Genomic DNA, 15,913 nt, shown 5'->3' on the forward strand with positions numbered 1-15,913 from the left:
GGAGGGAGGAGGGAGGAAGGAGGAGGGAGCAGTGTAAAAGGCAGGGAGGCGAGGGACCTATCGAAGTCTCTCTTCTCCCTGTAAATTTTTGATTGTTTTGGTCGAGGTGTTTCTTCCTTTCTCTGTCTGTTTCTATTTCCTTTTCTCCCTATCTTCTTGGCTACTATCGAAGTCTTGTCGCCTTGTTGCATCATGTTGTAGTTCCGTCAGGGATGCGGATACCCTACCCTGTCTTTGTTTTAATCGTTGCTTAGGGGATGTTGTTTGTATGTATTGATCTTCTAGAAGAGGAGGAGGAGGGCGCCGTAGGGTTCTCGCTGGGCGTAACTTCATGGCGGACGGGTCATAGGTACGTGTAACCGAGTTGGCGTCTCTTTTATTTCTGTGGGGAGGGTTTAAGCCCGGCGTTATACAGGTGCTATGCAAGAGTATTATTGTTTTTTTCCATCTCTCTCGTTCGCGCAGTCCCTCCGATATGGCATCGATGCTCTCTGGACTCTTGACCAGACAGCCGAGGAACTTTTGGACGTCTGGCTTCGGGTCTTTTGAGATCTGAGGTCAGAGACCGTCACGGGCCCAGCAACGAGCCTCAACTTGCGCTTCGTTCTCTTTTGCCCAATCACCCCCAATCTTGTCTCGACTGCCTCCCCCCACGACGCGAGCCTCGTCACACATGAAGCTGTTGTCTTCCAATGGCACACGATTCTTTGATTGCTTACCACATTTCGGTCAGCGGGTATGCCGGCTGACCATGGTTTCTACATCTCAGCCTGGCATCAGTCGCCTGCTAGGAGGTTGTATCGTGCGTCCTCTCCCCTTTTGCCCAGCTCATTCGGGATTGCGCGAGTCTCCTCGGACTTGTTCTCCCCGGCGGGTCTTTTGTACCAACCCCTCACCCCTCCTTCCCTTTCTCGGCAAAAACAGGACCCAGAAAGAGAAGAGCCAGGGACCAGAGTGTGGAGGAAAGAAACCCAACTAACTAGCCAACCAAGGTTCGGGTGCAGGAACCGTGGTTGGGGATGGGCAGGCATGTCGAGTCCCATTCGACCGCAATGGGAACCAGCCAGCCAAAGCAGCACTTTGTCGACTTGTCGCCGCTCTTGACAAGGTTGCGTGGTCATGTGGCGCCGCCCCCCCTTTCTCCCCCACCCCGGGGGCGTCTTCCCGACGGAGATAAGGTGCGGATGTACAGTACATACGGTTTTGCGCCAAGTTTGAGCATGCATTTGCTTATACTACACGAACCCGACAGCAGTAGGGATCCGTACACTACATGGACACCAAGAAGGATTTAGTTTAACGAACTAATCCGGATGAAGTACACTCTTTGTATGTAAGTCACTTGAATACGAAACCTGTCCGCGGTAAGCACGATCATTCGAATGCAGAGCCCATTATCCCCTCTCCACCCGGCGCCTGCTTCGGGTCTCGAGGCAACATCTCTACACGTCGGAGAGATCAAAGTCAGGTACCTTTTTTTTTTTTTTTTGCATTAGTTTCTGTTCGCTCTTCCACAAGTCGGGAAGTGGGGGGAGGCAAGGGGGGACGGGAGGGATGAGAGACGGTTTCCGACGAACTGGGGCGTCGGGCTAACTACTAACGTTATGGTAGGGAGCCAAAGTTAAACCCCCTGCCTAGGTACCGACAGGGCTCTCTCGGAAAAACCTCTTGTGCCTCTACCACCAGTTTTTCCTGCCTGTGCCCGCCTGTCAGGCCCCCTGTTGATACCCAGACAGGGGGTCAAACTTACCCATCATACCATAACGTTAGTAGTTGGCGAGCGGGCGGGCGGGCGTTCATGGTGGCGCATGTGCCAATCTGTTGGCGCGGCATCTTGCAGACCCTTGGATTCAGATTGCCTGCCGGGGGGGGAGGGGGGGGGGGATGAGCCTGCCATGCATGGGGACATGCACCTAGTGTAGTGTACACTGTGCTGCCCGAACGAGCCTGAAGCAAGGGGGGGATTGGGGCCGCTGGATGGGCCGCGCCAAGAGCCAACGGCGGGCTGGGGCCGCCTGTCAGCGTTGTGGTCAGTTGGTGTGTGGGAGGAGTTGGTGGTAACTAGTGGTGGTAGTGGTGGTAACTAGTGGCGGAAGCAGATGATGGATGGTCGGCTCGGGCGCGGCGCCGATGCTTGCTAACTGACTAGAGTAGGTCTCCCGTCCCTCATCCCTCTGCTCTCTCCACACTCGCGTCGTTGTACGGTACACTACGTACGGTTTGGTCTAGGCCCAGCATAATTTTAGTGTCGTACATCCGACTACTTATTTCTTGGAAAAGAACTAACGTTAATTAGTTATTTCTTGGAAACCCGGCGCGCTGGGGAGCATGGGGTTCTCGGCTACCTGTCGTCCAACTTCGGAGCGAACCGGATTCCCGTCCCCTCCGCCGCCCATGTGCGTCTGACCACGGGCTCGGGCACTCGGCTGAGGAGAGATTCGCGATCCCTTGCTGCGGAGGAGGGGGGGCGCAGCGTCAGCAGCGTCAGCAGCATCAGCATCAGCATCAGCATCAGCATCAGCATCGTCGGGCCGCTGCGGGATGATAACGTCAGGGAGCACCAACAGCGGCGTCTCGGGGCGCCGCCCGCCGCCCGTCCTTTTCCTGCTCGGGCTCAAGCTGGCCGGGTTATGGGCCCTCCCGCTGCTCGTACGCGCGATCGTCCGAGGATTCTCGCCGTGGAGGATGGCGCCCTTCCTCCTCGACGATGATCGGCAGAGCCGCGAGACAACCAAGACCGCCCCGGCCAATCCCGGCTGCCGGAAAGTCGACGTGGTGGAGATGACGGTGACGGCGGTAGCAGAGGCGACGACGACGACGACGACGACGACGGATTCGCCGCAAGCTGCACCACCACGAGCACCACAACCACCACAACCACTACTACCACCACCATTACCGCCAGCAGCAGCAGCAGCAGCAGCAGTAACAGCAGTAACAGCAGCAACAGCGCCAACGCGAGCGGAAGCACAAGCACAAGCTCCAGCGCCACCGCCAACGCCAACGCCAGGTTCGACATCAGCACCAGCACCGGAAGCAGCAGGGGCCGCCGTCCAGGCGGCCGAGGTCGACAATGCCTGGGACATCTCGGTGGCTCTCGAGTGGAAGCTGCTGTTTCCGCTGCTGGCGCCGGGGACGGGGGACCCGGAGCCCGGGGACGGGCGGCCGGTGGCGGAGGCGCGATGCGGCGCGGCGGACGAGCCGGGGTGTCTCGAGCAGGCGCACGACTGCGTGGCGCAGACGATCCGGGAGGCGGGCGAGGAGGCGGCGACGCTGCACGCGCTGCGGCGGCGGGGCGTCGAGGAGAAGGAGCTCTGGGCTTCCGGGTGGGTGGTCAAGAAGGCCAACTCGGCGGTGCCGCTGGAGGGGGAGAGGGCGCGGGGGCGCGGGCGGTACGTCTGGGTCCCCGTCGAGATCTGCTCGCCCCGGATGCGCCTCGCCGACGCGGCCACGCGCGCCCGCATGCGCACCGTCCTGGCCGCCCTCGCCTCGCGCCACCGCCTCGCCGCCAACTGCTCCTGCGAGGTCCACGTCCACCTCGGCCGCATGGACGGCCGCCCCTGGTCCCTGCCCACCCTCCAGCGGCTCGGCTCGCTCCTCTGGGCGGCCGAGCCGACCCTGCGCAGCATCCGGGACCCGAGCTCGCCCAATTTCGACAACACGTACACCTGGGGGTTCGCCTTGCGCCAGCGCAGCCGGCTCGCCAGGCGGCTGCAAGAAGAAGGAGAAGACGAAGAAGAAGAAGAAGATGGTGCCGCCACTCAAGAGACGAAGGAGGAGGTGGTGGTGGTGGAGGAGGAGGAGGCAAAGGTCACCATCCCGGACGAGCAGATAGCGGAGGCCGTCGTCCGCTGCAGCAGCAGCCCGAGGGCGTCGACGACGGAGTCGCGGGCCGCGCGGGCGAGGGAGGTCGCCGCGCTCGCCGAGATCTGGAAGGCGGGCTCGCACCTCGAGCTGGGCCGGCTGCTCTCGGGGCCCGAGAAGATGCACCGGCGGCTGGGCTTCAACTTCAGCGCCTTCGGGGAGGAGGACGAGCGGGCGCGCCGCAACCCGCGGACGGTGGAGTTCCGCATCATGGACGGCTCCGTCGACGCCGACCTGATCCTCGGCTGGCTCGTCATCTGCGGCACCGTCGCCGAGGCCGCCGTCGTCCGCTCCGACCGCCGCTTCGCCGCCGCCCTGGCCGTCGCCTTGCTGCAGCGGCTACGGCCGGAGAGCGCCCACCACCTGAGCGCGGAGGACCCGGGCGAGCGGCGCGCGAGAGAGTTTCGCGACCTCATGCGGGCCCTCGCGGTCCCGGAACGGCACTGGCGGGGCTTCGAGGACAAGATCATGCGGGAGCACGGAGCCCTCGGGGAGTATTCATGAATCCGGAATCTGATTTGGGATTGGATTGGGAGCGGCGCGTCGCGGCATGTCATTGTGTGTGATTGTGTGTGATTGTGTGTGTGTGTGTGGTGAGGCTTTCTGCTGCTTTTCTTTTGCTAGACACGGAGTGACGCAGGGGTGCATCCATACCTCGGGACGGCTTGCACACTTTTTTTTGTATTTTCTATTTTCTCTTTACTTTTTGTTTCCCGTTTCGTTTTTCTTTCCTTTTCATGAGCAGAATATATTACACGTAGCACATGTGGTATAGAACCAAAGACTTGAGCTTCAGCTCACAACGACCTTTGTTGTTGTTCATCGTGTTAATTAGAGCATTCACCCGATCCTCTTATTTGTTTGGCGGCGAATCGGCATACTACCAGAGACATACATACATAATTAAATATATGATATGTATGCTAGGGCGCCTCAGGATCCCTTCTGGGGTTGTGTTTGTGTAATGCTGCAGAGGCAAGTCGTGGGCTGCCGTTTACATCTTCCAGCCACTCAGACGAATAGGAACAGGTATGTACATAGGTATGTACGGATTATGTACAGCAGACGTATTGTTTTGTAATCCCTACCTGGCACGACATGGGATGCATACGTGCTCCATCATCATCTATGACATCACGCAGGTTAGCCGCAACCCTTTCTTTCACTTCAATCTCACATTCACAATTTTTGGTATTTTTAACTTCGCTTCATTACTGCAATTGCCGAGTGAACCATGATTATTATCTCACCTGGGACCTAGCAAGCGCAGGTATTATACGACATAATACGCCGAGCAGGTAACTCAACACGATATTGCCATATCGGGACTGCAGTTGGAGGCCGGGAAAAAATATGACGACGACGACAAGATCAGCGGCCAAGAACCAGGACAAACAACCCTCGGGAGCACGTCCCGCCGAGGAAGCGGAGCCAGGAACCAAGCACAAGACGGAGCCCGAGGAACACACCAAACCGCCCAGTCCCAAGCGGGCCAAGAAGGAGGAGGACGAGGACGAGGACCAGGAGGGAAAGGAAGAGGCTGAGGGCGAAAGCAAGAGTCAGGGGGAGAAGGAGAAGGGCGCCGACACGACCTCTCCGGCGGTCAGGCCGCAAGCCCACGACGACACCCCATCGAGCATCCTGGAGAAGGGCGTCATCTACTTCTTCTTCCGCGGCCGCGTCAACGTCGACGACCCCTCATCCGTCTCCGACATTGCCCGCACCTACATTGTGCTGCGGCCGATCGACCGCGACGCCGATCTGAAGTTGGGCCGCGGCGACGAGGGCGAAGAGGGCGACCAGAGCGGCGAGAAGGAGGGTGGCGCGCCCCTCGGGGAGGCGGCCAAGGCCCGGCTGCTGCTGTTGCCCAAGAAAACGCTACCGCGTACGGGGCGGGACCGCTGGGTGGCCTTCGTCGAGAAGGCGGGCGCCTCGCTGGACCAGCTGCGCGACGAGTTCCTGGCCGCGTCGGGCGACTACGAGACCAAGACGGCCGGCACCCGCCACGTGCCCGCCGCCACCCCCGTCGGCGAGGGCGTCTACGCCATCACCACCACCGGCCGCGCCAGCCACCTCGTCTACCTGTTGACCCTGCCTCATCCCGGCAGCGGCAGCGGCAGCGGCAGCAGCCAGCTGGGCGAGATCCAGCGCGAGCTCGGCCTCAAGGAGCGCGGAAGTTTCATCATCAGCACCAAGAACCCAGAGTACCCCGGCCCGGCCAACGCCCGCTTGCCCAAGGGGCCCGACTATCCCAAGGAGTGAGTGTCCCGTACTGTCATCTTCACCCCCTCCACTCCCCCCTTCTTCTTTTTTTCTTTTTTTTCTTTTCTTCTCTCTCCTGCCCTTAACCTCCCAAAATACCTAGGATCCGCGTATCTCTTCTGGTTGAGGCGACTAATTAATGTCGATCGAATCGCAGGCTGCTCGAGGAGTTCCGCTCTCTCCGCTGGGTTCCGACGCAGCCGAAGCACCTGGACTATGTAAACACGCAGATCTTGCTGATTGGAGAGTCGTCGGGAACGGACAAGGCGCTGGAACCGCAGAAAGAGGACCAGGAGGAGGGCAAGGCCGAGCCTGCCGAGGAGATGGAGGAGCTCGAGGAGGAGGACGAGAAGAGAATGAAAAGCCTGGCCGACGACGATGCAGGCCGCATCTACGCCGACTTGCAGGCCGAAGCCAAGAACTATCCAAAGCTGCTGACTACCTTCTCATGACTGATAATTAATCAATCGAGGTTCATCAGTTTGAGCCAGCAAGCCGATGAAAGGGGACCTCTGCTGCTAATTAATAGGCATAGCAGCAAATCATTGTGAATGAATAACTGTCGAAAGCAAAAGCGACGCCGTAATTGCCTGCCAGCAATTGCACCTTAAGTATGGGTATTCTGATAATAACCAAGATTAGGTCGATGCATGAATGAAAGATCAAGCAACCAGATGGTAGTAAACCACCCTAATCAGCTGTGACATCCGTCGATGTGTCTGTGTCTGAGTGTTGGCGAAATGACGTGATGCTCGTAACAGAAACTCCGGATGATATGCACCCCAATAAGGCGCGTAATTAAGCCTCTCCTTTGAGACGTCCATGTTACCATTAGCAGAGTTATGGCAGATAAGAGCACCGAAGCTGAGTGGGCAGGGCAAGCCGAGACAAGTGCCCTGCCTGTCACTGAAGAGATTTCACCCCGGTTTGCTTATTTTCTACCACTTCTCTCTCTTCCCTTCTTTTATTTAACCCCCTGTGGTGGACCGGGCCCCACTAGGGCTCCCGGCCCCACCGGGGTTGCAGCCACCCACATCTTCCCTGCAGCTTGAGCTCATCTGCCCATGCCTTCCATCTGTCCTCGTTGAATCCCTTCCACCCGCGCTGTTCATATTTGCCCGCTGAGGAGCCCATATTCCCGTCCAGGTCGCGTGTGTCCGCAGACAGCTTCCGGAACCGCTCACCGGCAAATCGCACCCACAACGAGGCCAGGGTGGCCCCAGTCAGCCTTTCCTTCTTCCACCTCACCACCCTAGCAGTCATTCGAAGATTAATTATGAGCCCTCTTTTCTGAGGCTCCCACAGTTATAGCAATTTCAACCGTGGCTACCTAGATCCATCAATCCATCCATCGTTTGTTAGCAAAATCGCGACTGTCACATCGATATCCGACAGTTTGAGCGATTTGCAGCGAAATCCATCGATTATTTCCTTCCTTTGCGGATTGCAACTTCTTCGGCATCACTGCGAATCGGTCAATCCACATATCTCATCAAATCAAGCGATTCTGACCATCGTCTCCATCAAGCGATAGAGGCGACTTTCCTCCCGTCAAGAACACTCTACCAAGGTCAAGCGACAAGAAGAACACCGGCGATTCCAACTCTGTGGAAGTCATAAGACCGGTAAGACCTTATAAACCTCTCTTCACATGAATAGGCCCACCGCCCGAGGGTGAATGGTGTCTACCGTCTGAAGGAACGGGCAGGGCAGAAATATTCCCAGGGAAGGATCGTTCGGAATCACAACTCATCCACACACACAACACCTTTCAAGATGTGATCAACCGGTCCGTTTGATGACCCTGCGCCTGAGCGCGATGCAAGAGAGGATGAGATGCTGGAACAACAAGAACAAGAGGAGGAGCTCATCCGCAAGCGTGAAGCCAGACTGCAGGCTGAGCGCGAGTTTACTCCAAGACAGGCAACGTATCATGGACTTGTGGGAGTCCATGGATCGCCCACAGAAAGAACGCGACATGGTCTTCATGAAGCAGCTGCAGGCATTTGCTTCTGGCAACGGCAACGGCACTGCTCTCTTTACCGAGAAAAGGACATTCGTAGCACTTCCTGCCCTCAGCGGCGAGGAAGATTTGGAGGCATGGAACACTCAGCTTCGCTCATCGCTGGCAGCGTACAAGCTGTTCCGCTACCTCGACAGCGATGTCCCCGAGCCTGACAAGGATGACATCGTCGCCTACAGCACCTGGGAAGCAGACCGCGCAGATATCTACCGAGTCATCACTGCATCCCTGAAGAAGTCAAATATCTGGTCGCGTATGAGACGCATTGGCTGGAACCCAGAGGTTGCAAGCCGAGAGATCCGCTCTTCCCACCGCTGGACGCAATACGCTCTCTTTCCCCTTCCCAGCGTCATGACGCTTCCACAGACCCATCGGCAGGCCAGATGAGCCAGACGAACATCAAGGCCGCTTTGAGAGCAGACGCGGTCCACAGCGCGCCGGCGACCCCCCAGGGGCCCGCCGCAAGCTTGCCGCCGAGGAAGGCGCCGAGGAGGAGGAGCAGCGGCGCGGCCGTCCTCTGGTTCCGCGCCGGGTTCCGCACGGCGAAGAGGTCCGTGTCCGAGAAGAGGTCGCAGTAGATGCTCGTCAGCACCACGCTCGTCAGCGCGTTGTACCGCAGCGCCCGGCTCGCCACCGCCTGCCCGCAGCTCTGGAGCGCCACCAGCGCGATGGGCACCAGCACCCGCCAGCTGACACCACCACCACCACCGACGACGACGCTGACGCTGTCGCCTTGGCTGTCGTCGTCGTTCTTTCCGACAGGGGCCGCCGCCGGTGCCGTGACCAGCCCGGCCGCCGCCGCCGTCAGCGCCGCCTGCGCGGCGAACGAGGCCGTAAGCACCCAGCGGCGCTTGGGCGAGAAGCGGCGGTGGAAGCGGCTGAAGAGGAAGGACCCGGCACAGAAGGCCACCAGCGAGGTGCCCGACTTGATCCACCGGGTCGAGCTCGAGGGCGAGGCGAGTCCGAGCCCGACGTAGACGGTGTTTCCTGGGAGCGTGTGCGATGCCACGTCAGTCATCGTTTGGCACATTAATATAATCCAAGGGGCAATCTGAAAAAAAAAATGTCCCCATGAAGAAATATTAAAAAAACTCACCGGTCTGCATGGACACAAAGGAACCCCAGACGGAGATGGAGGCGCTGTCGAGCAGGCCCGTGATCAGATAACAGAGGATCAGGATGCAGTCAGCCCCGTCCCGCGAGACATCTGCCGTCAGATGCTTGCGCCATCGCGATATGGGTAACCGGGCTCTCGGCTGCGGCGTCGACAGCAGCGGAGTCTCCTCGTCGGGCGGCGTATTATAGGGCATGGCGATGCTGTCTCGGGTGAGTTAGCGAGGCCGGCCGTCACCTTTTTTTTGGGAGACTCGATGCTGGCAATCCTTTTTGTTGACTTGTTTTGCCTTTTCGCTGTTGTTCTTTCTTTCACTCCGTTTTTTGGCTCCTGTTCTTTTCTTTTTTTTCTTTTTTCCCTTCTTTTTAAGAGGAGAAAAAATTTCATGCCTACTTATATTATCGATAAAGGCGTCTTACAAGTCTGATTTACGGATCCCTTCCACTACGTATTAGTGGATGGATACTCGGATACGGAGTACATACATCCATTACTTCGAGGTTGCTGGTATTGTCGGCTGTCGGTGCCGAGACCCGGCTGTATGTGGATGGTGACGAGGAGGCATCCGAGTCCCGCTGCGAATCTCTTGGCGCCTTGCCGTGCCGGGCAGCCAATCCTCGACTCGGTGCATGATGTCATGGCCAGGGGCAACTTGGCAAACTTCCGTCTTGGGCCTCCGAGAAGACATAGCATGCAGTTCCGGCGCATGCTCATCGCCTTTGATGAAACCCCCCCTTCCCCCCCTATCTGCTCCGAGATCTCTGGGAGCCGTGCTTTGTGTATCAGGTTGGTCGGTTGTCGGCGGCATCAATTGACCCTTGATAACTTCGTAACTTGTCTCACGTAATCTGCTATGATGTGTAGGTGATGTTGGAGGACGCACCGAGAACCGTTGGGTGTTGGAGAGCATAAGACTGATGGAACGACCATCATATATCTTGCCGGACCCTTCTTTCTGTCTCTCCCCTCCTTTGGTTAATATCATCACGTAGGGTCCAGCTTGTCCTTGCCAATTTGCTTGCACATCAAACCGTCCGACGACCGGTTGAGCTGGCCGCAAGAACACGCGATGCGTCTTCCCGCTACTATCGTTCTAGCCGCCACCCTTGGGGACCTCGCGGTGGCCGTTCCCATTCAGGACAGCCCAAGACAGCGGCTTCTGGACGGCAAACCGCTGCCGGCCAAGTACCGCAAGAACTCACCCCCGCCATACACGCCTGAACACCGAGACCCCTACGATAGTGCCGTGGACGCCATTGGAGAGAAACTCGACCCCTTGCCGTACCGCAATGGTGACGGAGCCTCTGTCCTGGGCCCTTGGAACCGGGAGCGGGCCCGTCAGAACCCGGATATCGTGCGGCCGCCGTCGACGGACCACGGCGACATGCCGAACCTGAGATGGAGCTTTGCCGACTCCCACATAAGGATCGAGGTCCGTATCCTGCCCGAAACCCTTCCCCCCCCCCTTCCCCTCCTTCTTCGAACAAAAGCAGCGGCTAACCTAGTCTCCCGTTCTCTGCCCTCTCCCCACCTGCAGGAAGGAGGCTGGACCCGGCAGACCACGGTCCGCGAGCTGCCCGCCAGCGTGGAGCTCGCGGGCGTCAACATGCGGCTGGACGAGGGAGTCATCCGGGAGCTGCACTGGCACAAGGAGGCCGAGTGGGGCTACGTGCTCGCGGGCCGCGTGCGCGTGACGGCCATCGACTACGAGGGCGGCACCTTCATGGACGACCTCGCCAAGGGCGACCTGTGGTACTTCCCGCCCGGGGTGCCGCACTCGCTGCAGGGCCTCGGCGCCAACGGGACCGAGTTCCTCCTCATATTCGACTCGGGCGACTTCTCGGAGGAGTCGACTTTCCTGCTGACCGACTGGCTCGCCCACACGCCGCGGTCCGTCCTGTCCAAGAACTTCCACCTGCCGCCCGAGATCTTCGCCCACGTTCCCGCGGCGGAACGCTACATCTTCCAGGGATCCCGCCCGTCCGACTCGCTGCGGGACGAGTTCCCCGCCGGGCGGCACGTCAAGAAGTCGACGCAGCAGTTCACGCACCGGCTGCTGGCGCAGCCGCCCAAGAACACGACGGGCGGGCGCGTGCGCGTGGTCGACAGCGCGACCAACTTTCCCGTGTCCAAGACGGTGGCGGCGGCGCACGTCGTCATCGAGCCCGGCGCGCTGCGCGAGATGCACTGGCACCCCAACGCCGACGAGTGGTCGCTCTTCCTGCGGGGGCGCGCCCGCGTCACCGTCTTCGGCTCCGAGGGCAGCGCCCGCACCTTCGACTACCAGCCCGGCGACGTCGGCATCGTGCCCAAGAACATGGGCCACTTTGTCGAGAACGTGGGCGACGAAGAGGTCGAGATGCTCGAGATCTTCCGCGCCAGCGAGTTCCGCGACTTCTCGCTCTTCCAGTGGCTCGGCGAGACGCCCCGGCGCATGGTGGCCGACACCCTGTTCCAGGGGGACAAGGAAGCCGGGGAGAGGTTCCTCAAGGAGATTGAGGATGCCAAAAAGGACGAAGTCACCATGCCACCCGCTGACGACGATGACAAGGATCCCGGGTCCATGTGGGATGATTTGCGAAGATATTAATAATTATGGCACGGAACAGTCATAATCTTTAAGAGGGTATTTAAACAACGATGGTTGGTAGGCCAAATGAGCGAGGAGAGAGAGAGTAATCCCGAATGAATCAAGTCGACGATCCAAAAAAAAAAAATCAATATCCAGCGCCTGTTGATGATTAATATCAATTGGAACTCCGTGATTAATTACAGACAGACAAATCAGGACATCGCCGAGAACAAGGAAAAACAAAGGGATATAAAGAAAAAAGGAAAGTAAAACAAACATCAAAAGATGGATGTATATGCTCTCCCACAAGACCCCGTAATATTTATTCCCTTTAATTACCGACCGGCCCCAGCCCGCCGTTTCTTTCATTTCATCCCACCGAGCCGAAACGCCTTTCCGCACCCCACCCGTCTGCGCCCTTACTTACCCAAAACCGGCCGACCGTCAACTACTACGACTTAGAGATAGTGCATCATCTGCTGGGGTGCCCCGGGCCGCTTCTTCTCGATGCCCAGGACGGTCTCGATGTACTTGCGGTCCAGCGTCTCGCTCTTCTTCCTGGCCGCCAGCAGCTGCGCCGTCTTGAGCACGTTCTTGATCTGGCGGCCGTTGAGCTTGAGCTCGGCCAGCTCGGCAATGTCGCGGTCGGTGAGGGAGCTCTTGATGGTGGAGCCGCGGAGGAAGTTGGTCCAGATGGTGCGGCGCGAGGCGGCCGTCAGGTCGGGGTACTCGATGCTGACGTGGATGCGCGACTGGAAGGCCGCGTCGATCTCCTCGACCCGGTTGGTCGTCATGAACATGATGCCCTCGTAGTACTCGAGCGTGCGCAGGAAGATGGAGACGATCTTGTTGCGCTCCAGCTCGTGCGTGCTGCGCGCCTCGAGGAAGACGTCGCACTCGTCCAGCAGCAGGATCGCGTTCCACCGGGCGACGAGCTCCAGGATCGAGCTGAGCTCACGCTCGACCTCCCACGGGCTCGACCCGAGGTCGCCCGAGCTCAGCATGTGCAGCGGCACCCGGAGCGTCTCGGCCACCGCCTCGGCCGTCAGAGTCTTGCCCACGCCGGGCGGGCCCGACAGCAGGCAGATGATGCCTTTGCCCTTGCCCTGGATGATGTCGTCGAACTGGCTACCCGCGATCTGCGACTCGGAGAAGGACATGATGAGCTCCTTCTGGTCCGGCGGCAGGACTAGCCGGTCGAACGCCGTCGTGTTCCACTCGACCTCGGTGATCTGGTCGACGAAGAAGTCGAGCCACTTCTTGAACTTGAGCGAGTAGCCGCGCGTCCGCGACCGGGCGAGCATCTGGTAGTAGGGCGGCAGGACGAACTTGTCGTCCGTGATGCCCATCTTCTCCTTGTACTTGCTGAAGCGGTCCAGGTCGGTCGCGCTCCATTCGTTGACGTACCGGACCCGCCAGGGGCTGAAGCGATTGAAGCTGTCGATGTCGACAATGATGCGGCCCGAGACCTCGCACTCGATCTCGTTCTCGTCGCGATCCCACCCGATCGCCTTGCCCGAGTACTGCTTGTAGTGATGCCCGGCCAGCTTCTCAAAGATCTCGCCCCGCTTGATCAGCTTGGCCTCGACCGACTCCTTGTCCTTGTGGAAGTGCAGGGGGTACACCTTGAGTCCCGTGATCTTCTTTGTGCCGATGAACTCGGGGATGAGGATCTGCTCCTGGTACCTGCCAAACTCCTTGCCGCCGTAGTCGACGCAGTCGCACCGCACCACCAGGAACCGGCCCCGGTTGGTCGTCTGGTACTCGGTCTCGACCATCTCGAAGGCGCTGAGCTGGCCCTGGCCCGTCGCGATGACGACGGTGCCCGGTTGGAAGATCATCCACAGGTCCTTGAAGCACACGACCCCGTTCTTGACGTAATCCTGGAACGTCTTGACATTGTCGCCAATCTCGTAGTTCATAATGTCAATCAGCACCTTCATGTCCTTCTTGGTCTTCTCATCGAGATCTGGCTTCTCAATGTATTTCTGGAACTCGTTCCTGGTGCGAGCTCGTCAGCTTTGGCTGCTCTCACCCCACCCACTCTTGCGCGCACACTCTCGGAGGTAATTACAGCAGCGGATACATACCATCGGTGCACAAACGGCTTGAAGGGCGCCTCGAACTCGAGGCGCGTCAGCTCGCAGGCGACTCCCGGGTAGTCGGCCATGATTTCGGCCAGTGCGGCCCTGATCTGCGGGCTCTGCACGATGATGCTGTGGGCTTCGAGCTTTTTGCGGCTGTCGTTGCTCTTCTGGTTTCGCACGACGATGGCGTACTTGGCCGTCTCCTCGTTCTCGGCCGCCTCCTCGACGCCATCGGGATACTTGTCGACCCAGGTCCAGTTCCCGTCGTCGTCCGAGGCGCCCTTGTAAATATTCTTGGCCTCGCTGACCGAGCCCACAATCACCTTCTTTTCCTTGTCTTCGTCATCCTTCTTGTCCTTGTCCTCCTCGCCATCTTCATCGTCGTCCTCTTTTTTGTCGTCCTCCTTTTTGTCCTTCGTATCTCCATCCTCCTTGGAGTCCTCATCCTCCTCCTTCTCGTCCTTCTTTTTCTTGACCTTCTTCTTGTCGTTTTTCTTCTTGTCGTCCTTCTTCTCTTCCTTATCCTCTTCCAGCCCGTTGACCTTTTCGCTCTGCTCCGCTGTCTTGCTCTTGGCGTCGGAGTCGAGCGTGGAGGCGCTGGACCCGCTGTCCGGGAGCTTTCCCGGCTTGGTGGACACCCCCGCTTCCTTCTTGGAGCGGAAGCGGAACGAAGGCCAGCAACGAGGCATTGCTAAGGCTGCCTCTGCAATGAGCGATTGTCGTTCTGGAAGGAAAGGAAATATGCCAATACGGCCGGGAAGGCTGTTCTGAACGAAGGCTCACAAGTCCGCTTCTGAGGAAGTGAGAAAGCTGACGGGGAGCTCGCCTTTATAGGGCGAGGCAGCAGCACTCTAATTCATTCATGCCGAGCCTGCCCGGTGTGCTTGCAGCAGGGGGAGATCTGCAGTCAGCTGCAGGCGCTGCGCCGTGGCCTGGAAGCCTGCGAGTGCGCTAGGTGCCATCTCCACAATCGGCTAGTGACTCACAAGCCTCGTTGGACCCAGCAGGAGACCGCCTTTTGGCCTGCCTCAGCGGCCGCCTGCTGGAGTCGATTGGAGGCAAACCTGCATCGCTACGCTACGACGCAGGTTCAGGCACCTGGTTCTGGCACCATTTACCACCACTGCAAAACTGCGAATAAGCGGCTGCCTCGCGCTTCATCCACTTGCGTGCATAAGACATGCGAACCCAGGGCCACAGGACAGCACTGCCGTTCCGCAGAATGTATGTGTGTACCTACTCCATACCTCAATGCGCATGAGGTGGCGCGAGAGGTTCCAACCCGACCGATTTCCCAACAGGAATCCCGTCCTCGATCGCCGGTGGCGTACGAGCCGGCGTTTTGAGGCAGATCGATCCGGAGCCATCTACCAGCATCATCGGCCAGCCGGGACAGTCGAACCAAGTCACCCGGCAATCCACCGGTTTGCTGCGAAACCGACGAGGTGGGCTAAGCCGCCGAACAAAAACGATTGAGCGGCCGCCAAACAAAGCAAGGCCCGGGGAGGCCCCCCAATGCGAGCGATCCGGGGTCATCAGACAGGCCGCGGCGCCTGGTTGGCATCTCACCCCACACGATTGGGCGAACCTGGCCGGTCATCGCCTCCGCAATCCAGTGTCCAGGGCCCGGTAGGCCAGGCAGCTGCGCCGCACGCGGCCCATTCCTTCTATCGGTTCTGCACCTCTCGGACCCGGGCCGCTCGCACCCCCCAATCCACCCACCCAGGGCAGCCCACGTCGTCCGCCAAGTCTGGTTCTGCTTGTCTCGCTTTGCGTTTTCCCCCCGTCTTCGCATTCCCGCACAACACAAAGACCACTTCTTCTCTGGAAGAGCGCGGAACCCGGTTGCGGATATCTAAGTCGTGCACAAATAGGACCCTCGAAGGTTGCTTCCTGAACCCGAAGATTGAAATTGGTGCCCTCGAATATCAGTAGTTCAACCCAGCACTCCGGCTACGGGCTGCATAATTCAAGCGCAAAGCGAGTCCTGG

General features: G+C 59.0%; 5 protein-coding genes across 5 annotated transcripts; 3 read left to right on the plus strand and 2 right to left on the minus strand.

Moving 5' to 3' along the window:
* Positions 1–2,541: 2,541 nt before the first annotated feature.
* Positions 2,542–4,368, plus strand: P884DRAFT_279282 (uncharacterized protein; the record flags this gene model as incomplete). The annotated part of the gene is made up of 1 exon (XM_069443290.1): positions 2,542–4,368. The coding sequence occupies one exon, from the start codon at positions 2,542–2,544 to the stop codon at positions 4,366–4,368; it is 1,827 nt and encodes a 608-aa protein (XP_069295676.1).
* An 849-nt stretch (positions 4,369–5,217) lies between these two features.
* On the plus strand, positions 5,218–6,955 carry P884DRAFT_312429 (uncharacterized protein; the record flags this gene model as incomplete). Its single annotated transcript, XM_069445212.1, has 3 exons — positions 5,218–5,630; positions 5,670–6,122; positions 6,284–6,955. The coding sequence occupies 3 exons, from the start codon at positions 5,218–5,220 to the stop codon at positions 6,576–6,578; spliced, it is 1,161 nt and encodes a 386-aa protein (XP_069295677.1). The 3' UTR covers positions 6,579–6,955.
* A 1,543-nt stretch (positions 6,956–8,498) lies between these two features.
* Positions 8,499–9,459, minus strand: P884DRAFT_293623 (uncharacterized protein; the record flags this gene model as incomplete). Its single annotated transcript, XM_069444229.1, has 2 exons — positions 8,499–9,136; positions 9,246–9,459. 2 exons carry the CDS (start codon positions 9,457–9,459, stop codon positions 8,499–8,501), a joined length of 852 nt encoding a protein of 283 aa, XP_069295678.1.
* A 784-nt stretch (positions 9,460–10,243) lies between these two features.
* P884DRAFT_312447 (RmlC-like cupin domain-containing protein) lies at positions 10,244–12,085 on the plus strand. The gene is made up of 2 exons (XM_069445213.1): positions 10,244–10,695; positions 10,801–12,085. The coding sequence occupies exons 1-2, from the start codon at positions 10,333–10,335 to the stop codon at positions 11,851–11,853; spliced, it is 1,416 nt and encodes a 471-aa protein (XP_069295679.1). The 5' UTR covers positions 10,244–10,332; the 3' UTR covers positions 11,854–12,085.
* Positions 11,819–14,745, minus strand: P884DRAFT_262284 (P-loop containing nucleoside triphosphate hydrolase protein). Its single transcript, XM_069441643.1, has 2 exons — positions 13,926–14,745; positions 11,819–13,836 (listed from the first exon to the last, which is right to left on the minus strand). The coding sequence occupies exons 1-2, from the start codon at positions 14,609–14,611 to the stop codon at positions 12,294–12,296; spliced, it is 2,229 nt and encodes a 742-aa protein (XP_069295680.1). The 5' UTR covers positions 14,612–14,745; the 3' UTR covers positions 11,819–12,293.
* Positions 14,746–15,913: the final 1,168 nt, after the last annotated feature.

Source organism: Thermothelomyces heterothallicus, assembly GCF_042370625.1.
Source record: "Thermothelomyces heterothallicus CBS 202.75 unplaced genomic scaffold P884_scaffold_20, whole genome shotgun sequence".
Classification (NCBI taxonomy): domain Eukaryota; kingdom Fungi; phylum Ascomycota; class Sordariomycetes; order Sordariales; family Chaetomiaceae; genus Thermothelomyces; species Thermothelomyces heterothallicus.